Below are 16,033 nucleotides of genomic sequence, written 5' to 3' on the forward strand. Positions count from 1 at the left end.
AAATTCAATCAATTCTGTTAAAATCAACAACGAAAACGAGTAAACGACCATAACGTAGCCCCTTGCTGCCGTTAAGATTGACCTGAACTAAATTGTTTGGTATGGCCAAACATGGTCACAGGAAGGTGACCGTGGGGAAGGGAGGCTTCCAAGCGGTTGGGGCCCGGCGACCGGCTTGACGCGGGTTGGCGGTTCGCCATGACGCTGGGTACATTGCTTGATGCTGCAGTCACTTTAGCTATCCCAAACTACTCTTTTTATAAACATCCTGGCAATTCGTCGTACATATCGCAGAATTAGTGTCCCGAAACGGCGGCATGACCGAAACAACTTTTAAGTGCGAATGCACTTCTTAAGCGAGCCTGAATCGTCCGCCGCCGTAGTCCGCATAGCAACAGCTGCGGGTGCGCGCGCTCCTCGTCTTCCTCCTCGTCTTCCCTAGCAACGGGGGGAGATGGGCGCGCGCTACTCTCCTCCTCCTCTCTCCGCTCAGCGACTTCGGGTGTTGGGCGCCTCCTCATGGCACATACCCACGTGAGGGATTGACCAGGAATCGGGCGTGAGAAGGGCTAATGCACCCGCTTAAAGGAGTACTGACACGAAATTTCAAAGCTGAGATAACTATGTAAAACGCTTCCTTTTTATCAGGAGATATACGCATACTGCGGCGACGGTATCTTCGTGCTAACCGCCTACCTCGCCCCCAACCTCTCGCGCGAAGCGGTCCTCCGGTACGTGGACGCGGCCATGGAGAGTGTCTGCGCGCGTTCCAAACCCTCGGATCCCGTCGTCTTGGTCGGCGACTTCAACGTCGACGTCCGCAAGGACAGAGAGTGGTTGGTCGACTACATGCACGCCACGCACTCCATGTCGTGCGTACCCCTCGACTCGCCCACCACCGTCTACGGCGGTTTCATCGACCTGGCCTTTGCGAGAAACTGCCAAGTCCGCACCGTCCTCCAGGACCCTTTGACGGTCCATTTCACGGACCACAAAGCGATCCTTCTAGCAATCAAGTACAACGACAACACAAATAGGTGTCTGTGAATAAATGCATCTTTCTTTTAAGTGCGAATGCAACCGTGCATTCGCACTTACACACTCTTCCCCTCGGGGAAGTGCGAGGGAATTTTTTTTGCGGCACCCATTCCTTAAGATACTGTGGCACCGGGGTTCTTGCACCCGGCCGCGCTTCCCCAGAAAGACACTGAGCCCCCTCAATCACACCTTTACTGGGAGTCCCGCTCCGCCAAGGTCTACTGCTCAGCCGATCCGGATGCGCACACCCCGCCCAGCCGAGTCCGTCATGTTCTAACCTCGCTCATCTCGAGCCACATCTTCATTCTCACCAGGCACATGTCCATCCCGTGGGATTGTCTGCCGCCACTATTGCCGGGTTCCCACACTTTCCCCCCTCCGAAGAAAAGGCCGAAGCACAGTCCTCGAGCCAACCGAGAATCGATCAAGAGTATCTCGAAGGCATCGGCATCGGAGCCCCAAGATGACGCCAGAGTCCACTAAACAGCTGTCAACAGCACGCCTGAAAGTCGGGACATCCTCCGGGATAGCAGCCACAGAATCAGGCCAGCCTAGGTACAACCATAGATGCCGCTGGATCACTGGCGCCATTGGAGGAATCCCACCAACCGATGAGGGTCTGTACAACAGCTCGAGAGTGAGGAGTTAGGGCCTCCCGGCCAGAGGTACAAACCGCCGGAGTGGAACCGGGAGCACCACCGAAACGTCAAGTTCAGGGCCCACAGCACACACGCCAAGGCAACACAGTGTAGAGGAGAGAGCAGGGACGGCCCGGAGCAAGTGCCGTGGAACCGAGGTGGCCCCAAGGCCAGGGAGACAGGAGCTCAGGATGCCACCGGGGCATGCCAATGCGCATGTTGATGCGGCAGTGGTAAAAGTCCTCCAAACGGTGCGGCGGTGAATGCGGGGGCAGCCGTAGCGAATGCCAAAATGGATTCTGGACGTGAAAGAAGCAAAAATTAACGCCCTCAAACGAACACAATTCGATCTGGGAAAAAAAATGAAAAAATAAAGAAGCGTATCAGGTGGGACTGATCAATCATCAAATTCAGGGCCAAGAAAAGGTAATCCGAAACAAAAAAATTCCCTCGCACTTCCCCGAGGAGGAGAGTGTGTAAGTGCGAATGCACGGTTGCATTCGCACTTAAAAGAAAGATGCATTTATTCACAGACACCTATTTGTGTTGTCGTTGTACTTGATTGCTAGAAGGATCGCTTTGTGGTCCGTGAAATGGACCGTCAAAGGGTCCTGGAGGACGGTGCGGACTTGGCAGTTTCTCGCAAAGGCCAGGACGATGAAACCGCCGTTGATGGTGGTGGGTGAGTCGAGGGGTACGCACGACATGGAGTGCGTGGCGTGCATGTAGTCGACAAACCACTCTCCGTCCTTGCGGACGTCGACGTTGAAGTCGCCAACCAAGACAACGGGATCCGAGGGTTTGGAACGCGCGCAGACGCTCTCCATGGCCGCGTCCACGTACTGGAGGACCGCTTCGCGCGAGAGGTTGGGGGCGAGGTAGGCGGTTAGCACGAAGATACCGTCGCCGGAGTATGCGTATATCTCCTGATAAAAAGGAAGCGTTTTACATAGTTATCTCAGCTTTGAAATTTCGTGTCAGTACTCCTTTAAGCGGGTGCATTAGCCCTTCTCACGCCCGATTCCTGGTCAATCCCTCACGTGGGTATGTGCCATGAGGAGGCGCCCAACACCCGCAGTCACTGAGCGGAGAGAGGAGGAGGAGAGAGCGCGCGCCCATCTCCCCCCGTTCCTAGGGAAGACGAGGAGGAAGACGAGGAGCGCGCGCACCCGCAGCTGTTGCTATGCGGACTACGGCGGCGGACGATTCAGGCTCGCATAAGAAGTGCATTCGCACTTAAAAATGCCTAAAAAGGATAGTCTAGATACATCCCATAGAAAGTTAACATGACGGGTGCGCAGACGCCATTGAGAAACAAGAGGCGTTGCGGCAAAAAGCAGATCAGTCCACGTGGTACTGTTTGAGGTCTGTTATATTAACCGGGCCTGCATGTTCACCTGTACTCCTGTGGCATAAAAGATATGTTATGGAAGACAGCTTCTCGCTTACGGTAAAAGGGCCCTCCCATTTAGGGGCTAGCGACGCGGCAAACTTGCGTGAGGCGTCGCTCAGTGGATGACTGCGCCGGAGAACCATGTCGCCAACCGCAAGCTGAACATCTCGACGACACCGGTTGTACTGCTCCGCCTGCTGGAGACGAGCAACGTCAAGCTGCTCCCGGGCAGCCTGTATCGCGTCGCGCAGGCGGACGGCCACAGCATGGGGCGACAGACCAGAACCCGCCTCCTTTTCTGGAAGTGTCCTGTCTAGAGGAAATGGCATTTCCCCACCGTAGTTCAAATAAGCCGGCGTAAACCCGGTAGAACGATTCACCGGGGTGCGAGTGGCAAATGTAATCTCAGGCAGCTTAGCATCCCAATCCTTGTGTTGCTCCGTATGAGCAATTAGCATCGCCTTGATGTTGAGATTCACACGCTCAGTTATGTTTGCCTGAGGGTGATAGGTGGTCGTACGTTTGTGTTTCACGTCTACAGCTCGGCAGTTGTCCTGAAACAATTTGCTCGTAAAATATGTAGAATTATCCGTTATGAGCTGTGCGGGGAACCCAAAACGGGAAAACACTTCCATTAGGCACCTCCATACATTCGGTGTATTGGCGGTACGTAGCTGGAACAGCTCTACCCACTTCGTGAAATGGTCTGGCACCACAAATAAATAACAATTACCACGCGGGCTGCGGGGGTAAGGGCCCATGATATCGCAAGCAACGATTTGCCAGGGCCTCTAACTCTCAACAGACTGCATCAATCTGGGTGGGCAACCGACTCGGGGTTTGCTGTCTGACACACGTGACAGCTCCTGAAATACCTCACCACATCCTGCCTCATTCCCGGCCACGTGACAGTCCGACATAACTTCTCCTAAGTTTTGCAGCCAGAGCTGTGACCAGCCAGTGCTGAATCATGAAAGTGAAGGATGAAAGGCCTCTGAAGCTTACGCGGTACAACAGCGCGGAATGGGGAATTAGCTTCGTCATCGTCCTGCGGGATATACCGTAGCAGGAGACCGTCTTCCGCCAACACATATGTATCAAACTCAATGCTGTTGCTCGTGGGAGCAGCGCCCTGTGCCCTGACGTGCTCAATGATCTTGCGGCAAAGTCCGTCGGCACGTTGCGCCGCGGGAAGATCTGCCCTGTTCACCAGCGTACCCCAGCGTGCGTCAGCATCTACTGCAGCCACCAGCGCCAGCGCTTCCGCATCCGAAGATGGCGGCAGGGGCGCGCGCGATAGCGCGTCAGCGACTTGGTTCTGCGAACCCTTCCTGTGCTGGATAGTAAAATCGTAGCGCTGAAGCGCAAGCACCCAGCGCGCAAGACGACCAGTAGGGTTCTGCAAACGCGGCAGCCACGTTAATGCCATGTGGTCTGTCTGAATGGTGAAAGAGGCACCGTCAAGATACATGCCAAATTTTTTTAGTGCAAACACAATTGCTAGACACTCACGTTCTGTGACCGTGTAATTGCGCTCAGCCGGCGTGAGCGTATGGCTAGCAAATGCGACCGGACGGAGAACGCCCTCAAACTCCTCTATCAGCACTGCGCCCAGTCCGTAGTCGCTAGCATCGGTCTGCAAGACAAATTGTTTGTTAAGGTCCGGTATCTTTAACGCCACTGTTTCCACGATTGCGCGAGACAGTGCTTCAAAAGCTTGCTGTTCAGCCTCCTCCCATTGCCATTTCACGCCTTTCCGTAGTAGCTGGTTTAGCGGACGTGACAGCTCCGCATAATGATGGATGAATATACGGTAAAACGCTATCATGCCCAAGAAGCGCTGCAAGCTCTTGACGTCATGCGGGCGCAGATACTCTGTAATTGCTTTCAGTTTGGCATCGTTAGGATGAAGCTCTCCGTTGTCCAGGACAAAGCCGAGTAAGTCAACCTTGCTTGACGCGAGTTGAACCTTTTTGGGATTGATGGTGAGGCAGGCGCCTTTCATGCGGTCCAGCACGTCTCTGAGATGCAGGAGATGCTCCTCACAGGTGCGCGAAAAGACGACGACGTCATCCATATAGGCCATCGCGTACTTAACACGCACATCGTCAAGGACGATGTCCATCAATCTTTGAAACGAACTCGGGGAGTTCTTCAGCCCAAACGGCATGCGCACGAACTCCAAAAGACCCCTGTAGCATGTGAAAGCTGTTTTAGGAATATCATCAGGGTGCATTTCAATTTGCAAAAAGCCGCATGAGCAATCTAGAGTGAGCAATCTAGAGTGAGCAATCTTTTCGCGGACCATTACTGAATGGAACCAGCTTACTAGCACCCAAGTACAACAGCCTTCACTTTCCTTGTTTACATCATCTTTAACTTAGTGCTGAAATTATGTCATTTATTCTTTCTTATGTACCTATGTATTTGTTGTTTCCCTTTTTTTGTGATCTCCTCATCATTTGTACCCTCCTGCCAAAATCCCAATGTGGGATTGCAGTATCAATAAATAAAATAAAAATAAAAATAAACACGCGGGCACCACCAAGCGAGGAAATGATGGATTCTACGGCAAAAAAAGCATATGCGTCTTTTACAGTTAGGTCGTTGAGACGACAATAGTCCACGCCGAGACGCACACTGCCGTCTTTTTGGGGCGCCAACACGACTTGAAATGCATGGGCACTCTGCGACGGCCGCACAACCCCCGTGTTTAGCATCTCGTCAAGGACGACATCCAGTTTCGCCTTCTTCTCGATTCTGAGCGGCCGTGTATTGCAGCTCCAAGGAGCGGCGTCTCCCGTGTCAATGCGATGCTGAAGGACCGTTGTCCGCCCAGGGGCCTCCGTGAACATTTCAGCAAACGGCTCCAACACATAGGCGAGATGGTCCCTCTCATAGTCACTGCAAGGACACTCCCCAAGCAACTGCCTGATTCGCTCAGGCAACACGGATTTCGTTGCGACTGCGGCTGACCTTGGCACGGCACAGATATGTGTTGACGCCAGAAAAGGTATCAATTGTGCGTCATTGCCCAATCTGTAACCACCTCCCGCCAAGTCAAGCAGTAGGCCCTCGCGAATAATGAAATCCCGGCCCAAAATCATGGGTACCGCCAAGCCAGGGCAGTACGTAAAGCGCTGCCGACACCTTCTGCGTGCGTAAGAAATGTGCAAGCCCACAGCCCCACGCGCTTCAACCACAGCACCATTGGCCACTTGCAACCGGGTGCTGCATTGCCGCAACTTAACACCACGTGCTCGGCAAAGTGCAAACACGGTATCACCAATGAGCGACAAACTGCCGCCGGTATCAACCGATGCAGAAACATCCGTTCCAAGAACGTGAACAGAAACATGTGGTGCTATGGGCTGTGTGCGTGTTTCAACACGGCAAGCAGTGGATAAAAAGCACCAGTCCTCGCCACCAGCCAATCCTGGGCCACTCAGTGATGGGTTACTCACCATCATTGCCTCGGGCTGCATTCCTTCATCTCGATGGCTATTTGCATTTCGGCGACCAGCCATCACACGGGGACACTCACGACGGATGTGTCCTGGCTGTCCACATTGGTAACAGCCGCCAGCTTTATTTCTGTCAGGCACGTAGCCTCGCGCCCCTCCCGTCTCCACAACTGGACGAGAAGGACCTCTGGAGTTCAGGAGATTTCGTTGCCGACCCCAAAGGGAGAGACTCGGGTCGGGGAGCGGTGAGCCTGCCAGTAAAGTGGGCCTGTTTTCCCAACGCAGGAACTCTGGCTCAAACCGCTGCGGTGAGTTCCCGCCATGGGCTGCACCATCTAGTGGTCTTCCGTGCTCCAACTGCCTGTCGCCAAGGGCAGAAGGATCTAGTGCGTGGGGGGAATTCAAGCTCGCCGCCGCAGTACGCGGCTGTGGACTTCGCTCTTGCGAAGTCTCAAGGGTGTCTCTCCGTGCAAAAGCTGGCTCGATTGCTTCCCTACTGGCGGAGGGGGTACATAATTCAGCTCCGATATGAGAGCTTCCTCGATTGACCGGCCTGATCGTGCGATCTCATCCAGGTTCGAGTACTCACCACCACGTAAGTAAGGTCGGAAGCGCGGGTGGCATCGTCGTAAGACGTGCATCACCATTTCTGCATCGGACGCATGCGGGATAGCTCTTTTGAAGAGCTCCTGGATAGCTCGGATGTATTCGAGCAAGCCCTCGCGCGGGTGCTGCGTACTTCTTCCAACTCACGGCGGATGCGGTAGTCGTAGTAGGGAGGCAGGAACTCCTCGCGGAAGCGGGACACGAAGTCAGCCCAGGACGCGAACGGAGCCTGCAGGCGCCACCAGCGACCGGCGGATCAGTCCAACGCAACCCGCAGTACGCGGGCCAGGACGAACTCGTCCGAGGCACCCGACGCCGCCTTGTATACGGTGAGGTCACCCAGGAAGTCCGCCACTGTCTTGCGGTGATCGTATCCCGTAAACCATGGTACCTCAATGTTCGGCTGAAACGATGGCCCGTGCTCGGACCCCCCGCGTTCTAGCCCGAGACCTGCCAGCCGGTTCGTGAGGTTCTCGCAGAGGTCCATGATTGGACGGAGCACGCCGACGAGCCCAGTGGCGTCCGCATCCCTTGCGGGCTCGCGCGAAGCAACCAAGGGCCTCCGACGGGTAGCGGCTCCACGAACAGGCATGTCCCTGGGACGAAATGCTCTCGCGCGCCGCGAAGCGAACACACGAAAAAAATGGTGATAAACAACACAAGCCACTAAAAATGCGCCTCAAAATACCACAAGGACTACCAAAAATCCCGGCGCTCACTAAAAAACGCCAATGTAATTAGCCCCGCAAAACACAAACCGCGGAACACCAGAACAAGGGAGGAGACCACAATTCCCTTCAAAGGAACCACGACCGGCCCCACGTTCAGGGCGCCAAATGTGGTACCGGGGTTCTTGCACCCGGCTGCGGTTCCCCAGAAAGACACTGAGCCCGCTCAATCACACCTTTACTGGGAGTCCCGCTCCGCCAAGGTCCACTGCTCAGCCGATCCGGATGCGCACACCTCGCCCAGCCGAGTCCGTCATGTTCTAACCTCGCTCATCTCGAGCCACATCTTCATCCTCACCCGGCACATGTCCATCCCATGGGATTGTCCGCCGCCACTATTGCCGGGTTCCCACAATACTTACAATTGAAAATCATTGAAAATAAATAACATACGGCAAAAGCAGAAAAGTTGAATTTGTTGCAGAGGGGTCACGCGTAGGCACACCAACAATGTTTACATCTTTCTCGCCTAAGACTACCCTTCAGGAAGAATAACAGTGCACCGACATAAAAGGGCTGCAACCTACCTGTGAAAACAAGATAAGCATTTCAGCGAAGGAATGGCTTTGTGGGTGTGTTGAGCTGTTGAAAAAAAATAAATAGGGCACGTGCAAATACACCATGCGTAATAAACCAGCCCTGAGGATCAGCCATGTTGGCTTCCCTCCTCGAGGCTGCTCTTTCGCTCTCTCAATAGCACGTAGAACAGATTCGTGTATGCGCATGTATGGCAAACGAGAAGGAAAAGTGTCGCGGGATTGCCGGTTTTCTTACAGAGCTATGTAGCAAGAACTACAAAGAATGTAAAACTGTGTAGCAGCTGCAGCCGCTATAGGCTAATCACTGTTCAACACGGTCAAAAATGGATGCACAAGTCTGCATGCTCGCACAACACGGACGTTGTCTGGAAACGAGGTAAAAATTCAGCTATGCCATTGTCGGAAGGACAACGATGGAAGAACGCGAAGCTTGCGAACATCAAGTTCCACACCAAACCAAGCAACCCAAAAGTGAGCGGAGTTGATGAGATGATTTTCTTTAATGGCGCAAGGGCTTCTAGCCCAAAGAGCACAAAAACTAGGTTGTGTAATGTCGCATGAGAGTTATATGCTGCATGCTTTTCTTCAAAAGATGCTTATGTAATATTGGTGTATAGATGAATGCGTGTCTGTAAAAAGTAAATAAAGCTAGTTGAGGGAGTAGAAAAAAATTTACAGCATATCCACGGGGTGAATGATGATGAGTGGGTGAAGCTCCTGAGGGGAAATCATCGGTAAAACTGTGACTCTTCAGTGAAAGTTCGCCCACTACATCTGTGTCCGAACGTAACGTCTAGAAAGTCTCGCTTAAACCGCGCGTCGGCACCTTGGGGCTGAGCTCGCCTGATGCGTTTTGCAGACGCCTCACGAGCTCTCACTGCATCGGGGTCTGCTTGCCGATACACGCGCTTTCTCGCCGCTTCCCGTTCTCTGACGTTTTGGAGATCCTCTTCGCGCCGCAGCCGTGCCGCTTCGCGTACGGCAGGGTCCTCGCGCCGTTGCAGTGGCGCTTGGGCCTCTCGTTCTCGAAAGCTGGGATCTTGGCGGCTTCGTCGCGCAGCCAGACGACACACTTCGGCCTCCCGCTCTCGTACGACAGGATCTTGGCGGCGGCGTCGCGCAGCTTCACGGAGCGCTTCTGCCTCGCGGGCTCGCACATCTGCAACCTTATCCATTGGGCGACTCCAAGCGCGCGCCGACAGCGAACGGATTTTATTACAACGCTCCCCCCCATCTAGTAAACAATCCAAGAACTAAACTAGAGGTAGCCACGCCATCTAGTAAACAATCCAAGCGCATCTTTTCATCATATACAAGTACCGCCATCTAGTAAACAATCCAAGAACTAAACTAGAGGTAGCCTCGCCATCTAGTAAACAATCCAGGAACTAAACTAGAGGTGGCTACATACATACGTCGAGGATGGACAGACCCACGCCTTAAGGAGCTTCGCCCCTAAAAGATCTTGGCTAAAATCAGGGTGCCTCGGAAAGACTGTTGGCCTAGCACAAAAAAGAATAAGTGGCTAGGCCAAAAGGAGACTTTTGACCTAGCCCCTGAGTGTCACGTAAAAGTAGCTCAGCAGTGTCCTCATTACTGAAGGACAAGCTGCGGCCATGTGCGATAAGAAATTTTTCTCAAAATTTAACCTCGGCCAATTAGTCTAAACCTTCTTCGTAACTGATTATTCCTTCATCCTAGAGAAAGTGTGCGGGTGTATGGATATGTGTTGTGTGCACAGATTAGCGAAGTGTCTCTGTCTTTGTCTTTCGCGTACCCTACATTCAACTAGGATATGAAGTACTGAAAGAAACCCCCCACATTTATCCCATCTTGGCCGTGGTGTTTCGTTCAAAAGGTATTCATGTGTGCCATGTGTGTGCCCTATTCCTAAACGACAAATAGCAACTTCTGCAGACCTGTGTAGTTTTCTATTATGTGTCTATCTATTTATCGTTGAATTACATGAAGTTTGTTTTCCGTTTGCGTGTCCCACTGTTTCTGGCAGCGTTCCCGGAGTTTTCTTTTTATGATCGAATGCTGCTGATAGCGAGGCAGCTCCTGCCGCTCTTCGTAGAAATGTGGACTATATGTCAGTGCTTTACTGTGACCTCAAATCTAGCGGAGTTGATTTATTTATTTCTAATTTTGCTTGTCGTGTCCCCTTTATAATTCAAAGTCCTTCTCTCGGCGCCTTAGTATCGCTTACCGAGGCGTAAGGGGTCAAGGTATTGCCGCGGTCTTTTGGTCGCACACACGCCGTCCTCACACCCAATTGAGAAGATGTCATTCTGCTCCAGATGGTTGCTGGGCACCAGCCAATTAGATTGGTTAATGTAGATCATAACATTCTTATGAATATTTTTAGCGGAACGATTGCAGAGTGTTATAAAAAGAGTAGTAGGGCCGCATCATTACTGTGGCATAAAGGAGCAACGTATAGTAAAAAATGTCAACGTTTCGCGCAGTCCTGTGGTGTTGGGATATCTTTTCCAAATTGGTCGCTATGCTTCAAAATTGATTTCCAGGAAGCGTTCGACCGTGCGTGCGATGAGATTCTTTTTTTTTTGCATTTTGAAGTATTTATATGTTGGCGATGTGATCATACAGGGAGTGAATATGGCATGCTGTCACGGCGGCACACAACTGATACTCAACAAGAACGTGACGGAATGTACTCCCGTGCTGTCTTCTGTGCGACAAGGGTGTCGAGAATCTCCTCTTCTGTTCGCAATTTTTTTTACACTTTTTGTTTACGAATTATTAGTGACAGTGTCGTACGTGTCTTTTATTTTCTACACCACTAGCGGCGGCCGCTTTTCTGATTTAGGCGTAAAGCAAAAACACCCGCGTGTACGAGATTTTGGCGCATGTGAACAATCCCCGGGTTGTCAAAATAATCCGGAAACTTCCACAATGGCGTGCCCGATTTTCTGCTTTGCGTCGACGCGTTAAACTCAATAATCAATTTCTTGCAAAAACACTGCGCTAAATTGAAATTACGAAGACGAAGGACGGCGGAACACACGATGCACACTTACGAAACCGCCTTCCTTCGTCTTCGTAAGTTCAATTTAGCGCAGTGTTTTTGCAAGAAATAATGTACCAACTAGCCCAGAAGTGAGCTCTCATTGCCCAATAATCAAATCAAGCTTTCAATATCAATCAATCAAGTGAAGCTACTAACATACGCTGATGATGTGGCTGTTTTTTGCGAACCTGAGTGTAGTGTGCACGCATCCATGTCAATAACGTGCGAGTATGGTAGTGGTACTATTGGGCAAAGTGTGCGGGATACTTTTCAGGGGGCGTGGAGGACAACACAAGCGGCGTTTAAAAACGTGTCTTGGTCCGATACATCAGTAAATTATGTGGGAGTTTCAATAGATAGCTATCATAATGACGGCGAGCACTGGAAATCCAAGACGCCGAAATTGCGCCAGAAACAAACAATTGGGGTGGTCGGTCAAAGTCTTTTCACACGTTCCACACTATGCAACTTGTTTCTTTCGCCAAAGATCTGGCACTCTCTGCAAGTTCGTAATTGTTGACGGACCCATGAGCAGCGATGTACAGAGTAGTTTCAGTCTTGAATTGGTCACCTGTGTGGGAACGCTCCTGGCGAAGTATCCTTTTCCGCGGAATAAGGCATGGGGGTGTTGGCGTGTGCCACGTATTTCTTCGTCAAATTGTAAACCGCTTTATGTTTTAGCGGGACACAAAACTTCCATTTCTTCTCAGTTTCATGCAGATCATGATAGTAAATGCATTGTCTATGTACATTGTTTATTCTGTACACCAAAGATGTGGTTCCGTGAAAAGCTATTGAATGAAGTGGTCGATTATTTTTGGTTCCTTAAAGTGCGATTTTCAGTTGAACAATTAACCAATGTTTCGAAAAAAACCTTACAAACAATTTGAGTGAAATGTTGTTCTTGGTACCAGGCTATCTCGAAGTGTATAATTCTGGTCTGGGGCAAGATTCTGTTATCCCGTGTGAAAAATATGGCAGTCCTTGAATCCGTGAAGAATTCCTTTTTTATATTGCGTAAAGGAACGTTGCCAGTTGATTGTGGCTGGAGGAGAAAGGTTCGTTTATTGGTAAGAGAAACAAGTGTGCGTTGTGCACAAAAGCCAAAAAATTGGAGCATGTTTTGACGGAGTGCATGAACGCCATATTTTGTGGGACGGCTTACAAGGTTTGTTGGTTAATTGGCATGTTCATTGGAGCTTGTGGCTATTACTACACCAGGGTGGCCAATCCTGCTCTGGTGAATGAAGGCGATACCGGCAGTGGTCGCTGGGGTCAAGCCACACTCCGAGCGTCATTTTGCAATTGAATCAACACACGTATTTTTTCCCATCGGAATTTTGCGGCACCGGCATTCGATCCACACACGTTCTGCACGCGAAGCGGTTGCTCTACTTCTACGCCACCGCTGTTCTCAAACAATGCTAGATTTTCTGATGACGTAGCGTTGAAAATTATCTCAGGGGATGAATGGCAAAGCATGCTTACCGCATCGGAAAAACAAAGTGGAAACTTGGGCCGGAAAATTATTATGCAGAAAACTAAAGTAACGATCAATAACATCGGGATAGTACAGTGGTTTGATATAGCTGGTGAGGCAGTGGAGTTGTTATATGTCTAAGTTAGGACAAGTTCTGACCAGCGATCCCAACCATGGGGCAGAGATAATTAGAAGGATAAGAATGGCATGAAGCGCATTCGGGAGGCGTTCTAAGATAATGAAGTGCAGTCTACCATTGTCATGAAGAAGAATGTGTATGAGAGCTGCATCTTACCGATCCTCACCTACTGGGCAGAACGTGGAGGCTCCCTAAGAGGGTACAACTTAAACTTAGGACGACTCAGCGAGCAATGGGACGGAAGACGACAGGTGTCACATTAACCGAAAAGAAGAGAGCGAAAGAAGGAGAAAGAAAAAGAAAGAAGACAGTCAACCTCTCCTATTTTTCTCTATGCAATAAAGAAGAAGAGAGAGCGGAGTGGGTCGGGGAAGAAACGCGTGTTAAGGACATATTAGTAGAAAGTAAGAAGACGGGGGCAGGGCATGTAATGCAAAGGCAAGACAACCGTTGGTCATTAAGGGTAACAGTGTCGATCCCTAGACAAGGCAAGCGGGCTGGGGGCGACAGAACTCAGATGGTTAGATGGGAACAAGAAGTCTGCGTGGATAAATTGGTCGCAGTTAGCGCAGGACCGGGAGAATTTGATAATAATGGGAGAGGCCTCTGCCCTGCAGTGGGCGTAGATAGGCTGCTGCTGCTGCTGATGAGGATGGTGGTGGTTATGATGACAAAGAACGTTAAGAAAGGACCTGCCCATTTCAATGAATGGCATTCGGTTCCTTACTGCGGGCCTCGAAGATGGTGTACCGTTTCATTTGATCATAAAACTAACTGGGGTTTTGGCAAGCTGTTTTCCATTTATCCGTGACTTATTATAAAGATTATAAAGATACAAGAAAGTGCTGTAGTAGCGCACTGGGATTGACGTCGGCATTTTAACGCGAGGGATCCAGGTTCGATTCGAATCATGGAACGTGTTTCAATTTTTTTCACTTGAACCACGATCCTCATCATCGTCAGAAAAAGTCGGCTTTCCTGCAGTGGCCCTGGGGGACAACAGATGACGTCAGTGGTCGGCTGAAAGATTCTCTTGAAACAAAAATGGACCGCCACATATGCTCTTAGAAAAAGACTTGAATGGTAAAATTTCGTACAGCCGCAATAGGAACATGCACCTCGTACCCAAAACAAGCCCTCCTAAATACGTGGCCAGATTATGCTACGGAGGCGCTCTTACGATACGAAAGACAGTCCGTATCCAGCTGCTTTGTTGCGCTAGCTGGTGCGGAATATTTATTTCGGTCGCCACTGCATATTTTAACTTTTTTTGGTTCAACACATGACCATTTAAAACCATTTTTCAGGGCAAGTAAACTGAGGCCAGGAAAAAAGCAATAAAAAAGTATTGGCCTAGGGTTTTCATTTCTTTGTTTGTGCTTTTACGGTTCACAATGTTATCTTAGCAACGTCAGTTATTTTGCAAACCAAAAACATACAGATTGTACACTTCGAAATCTTATGCGAGTAGCAAAATCCCAAAGAATCACATGATTTACGACCGCGCTGCCTTGTGATGGCTCTTAGTTTTCCAACTTTCCAATTGTCGCGGATGCGAAATAGAGTGACAGTGGACAAAACTTAAAGGTGAATCAGCGAAGCTGTGCAAGCGAGTACAAGCCGCGAGTTCCTTGTTTTTCCCTATCTGCGGGTATCTGCAGACATCGAGCTGTAAAGCGACATTGGCTGGAGCGGACACTGCAAATTACCGGAGCTGCCACAACGCAGCCGTACGATAAATCTCTTTGATTTCTAACCTTTCTCTGTGTCGTAGACAACGAGATTAAAAGTGACGGCAGCCGAAATGAAAGGGCGAATCAAGGTAGCTGTGAAAGAATGGCCAAGCGAGGCTTGTCTAAGTTTCATTCCCATTTTTATGTATCGATATACAGTGGATTTACGGCAAAGGGACCGGTGCAGATGACATAATTAAGGGAGTGGTCACAGCGTGGCTCATTCATAAGTCGGCATCGTTATGTCTCGTTTTGTTTCGTTGGTAGACCATTCCATACATTATGTGGTTCGTATGCTTCACGGTAAACTCAGACATTGACCGAGAATATTGAAGGGCCGCTACAGAAAAAAATGCTTTTAGGTAAACCTAAAAAATTGCAGCGTATCTGCTGGCTTCGGTTCAACTGTGTTCCAATGACGCTTGCCCAATCACGGAAGCCGCGGCCGCTTTGCGTTTGTAGGGGAGAAGCGACGACGTTCGCGAATTTAGATTTCGGTGCAATTTGAAGATCACCAGGTGGTCAAAACAAGTCCGGAGATCTTCACTACAGAATGCCTCTTAAACCGATTATCGCTTCAGCGCAGTAACCCAGCCCCCCTCTCAGAAACAAAATTGCCGCAAGAACGCAGTCTCCTCTTGCTTCCGCGACAACCACCTTCTTTTTCGCTTCCAAGCGCACTTGCAGTTTCTCTTCGCTTTCGCTCTTCCCATGCCGAATCAAATCAATAATTCGTCAAATCAATTCAATTTTCCCGCATTCGCACTGGCCCTTGCGCCATGTTCTGCCGAAACGTGCTGCTATTTCCCCTCTCTCTGACCCCGCTCTGAATACGTTTTAGATGCGACGCATCTCTTTAACTCACCTTGTCCCTCCGGCGACTTCCGTTGTTCATAGTCCACATCCCTCCCCCATGCTCCTCGCAGCGCCAGCTGCGCGCTAACGCCGCTCTCACCGCAGCCCAATCGGCGTGTTAGCGCTCGCTCCCGCCGCCGAGCCAGCTGTGCGTCAGCGCGCGTTAGTGCCCGGTTAAGCATCTAACACATGCGCATGCGCTGCTCACTCTCATTCCCCTCACCGTTAAAGCGCGGTATATATAAATGCGGTAACTGCGCCACTCCGCAGATTACGCCATAAAGCTTGTTAATCAAAACTGGACAAAGTTTTGCGACAGCATCTCGGGCCAGCTAGGCGTGGCGAAGACGTGGAAGGTTCTTAAAGCAATGATGGAGCCGACTGCCACG

At 50.6% G+C, this 16,033-nt stretch overlaps 1 protein-coding gene across 1 annotated transcript in view; it reads right to left on the reverse strand.

Moving 5' to 3' along the window:
* Positions 1-3,184: 3,184 nt before the first annotated feature.
* The window catches only part of LOC144146632 (sodium-coupled monocarboxylate transporter 1-like), a 130,963-nt gene continuing 118,114 nt past the window's right edge, over positions 3,185-16,033 (reverse strand). The window contains exons 15-17 of the mRNA XM_077678569.1: positions 7,420-7,542; positions 7,287-7,368; positions 3,185-3,195 (exon numbers count right to left, since the gene is read on the reverse strand). Of these exons, the coding sequence (XP_077534695.1) occupies positions 3,185-3,195; positions 7,287-7,368; positions 7,420-7,542 (216 nt within the window). The remainder of the gene's footprint in view (positions 3,196-7,286; positions 7,369-7,419; positions 7,543-16,033) is intronic.

This window comes from Haemaphysalis longicornis, unplaced genomic scaffold (genome assembly GCF_048455015.1).
Source record: "Haemaphysalis longicornis isolate Haplotype H1 unplaced genomic scaffold, Haemaphysalis longicornis Haplotype H1 scaffold_7, whole genome shotgun sequence".
NCBI classification, from domain to species: Eukaryota; Metazoa; Arthropoda; class Arachnida; order Ixodida; family Ixodidae; genus Haemaphysalis; species Haemaphysalis longicornis.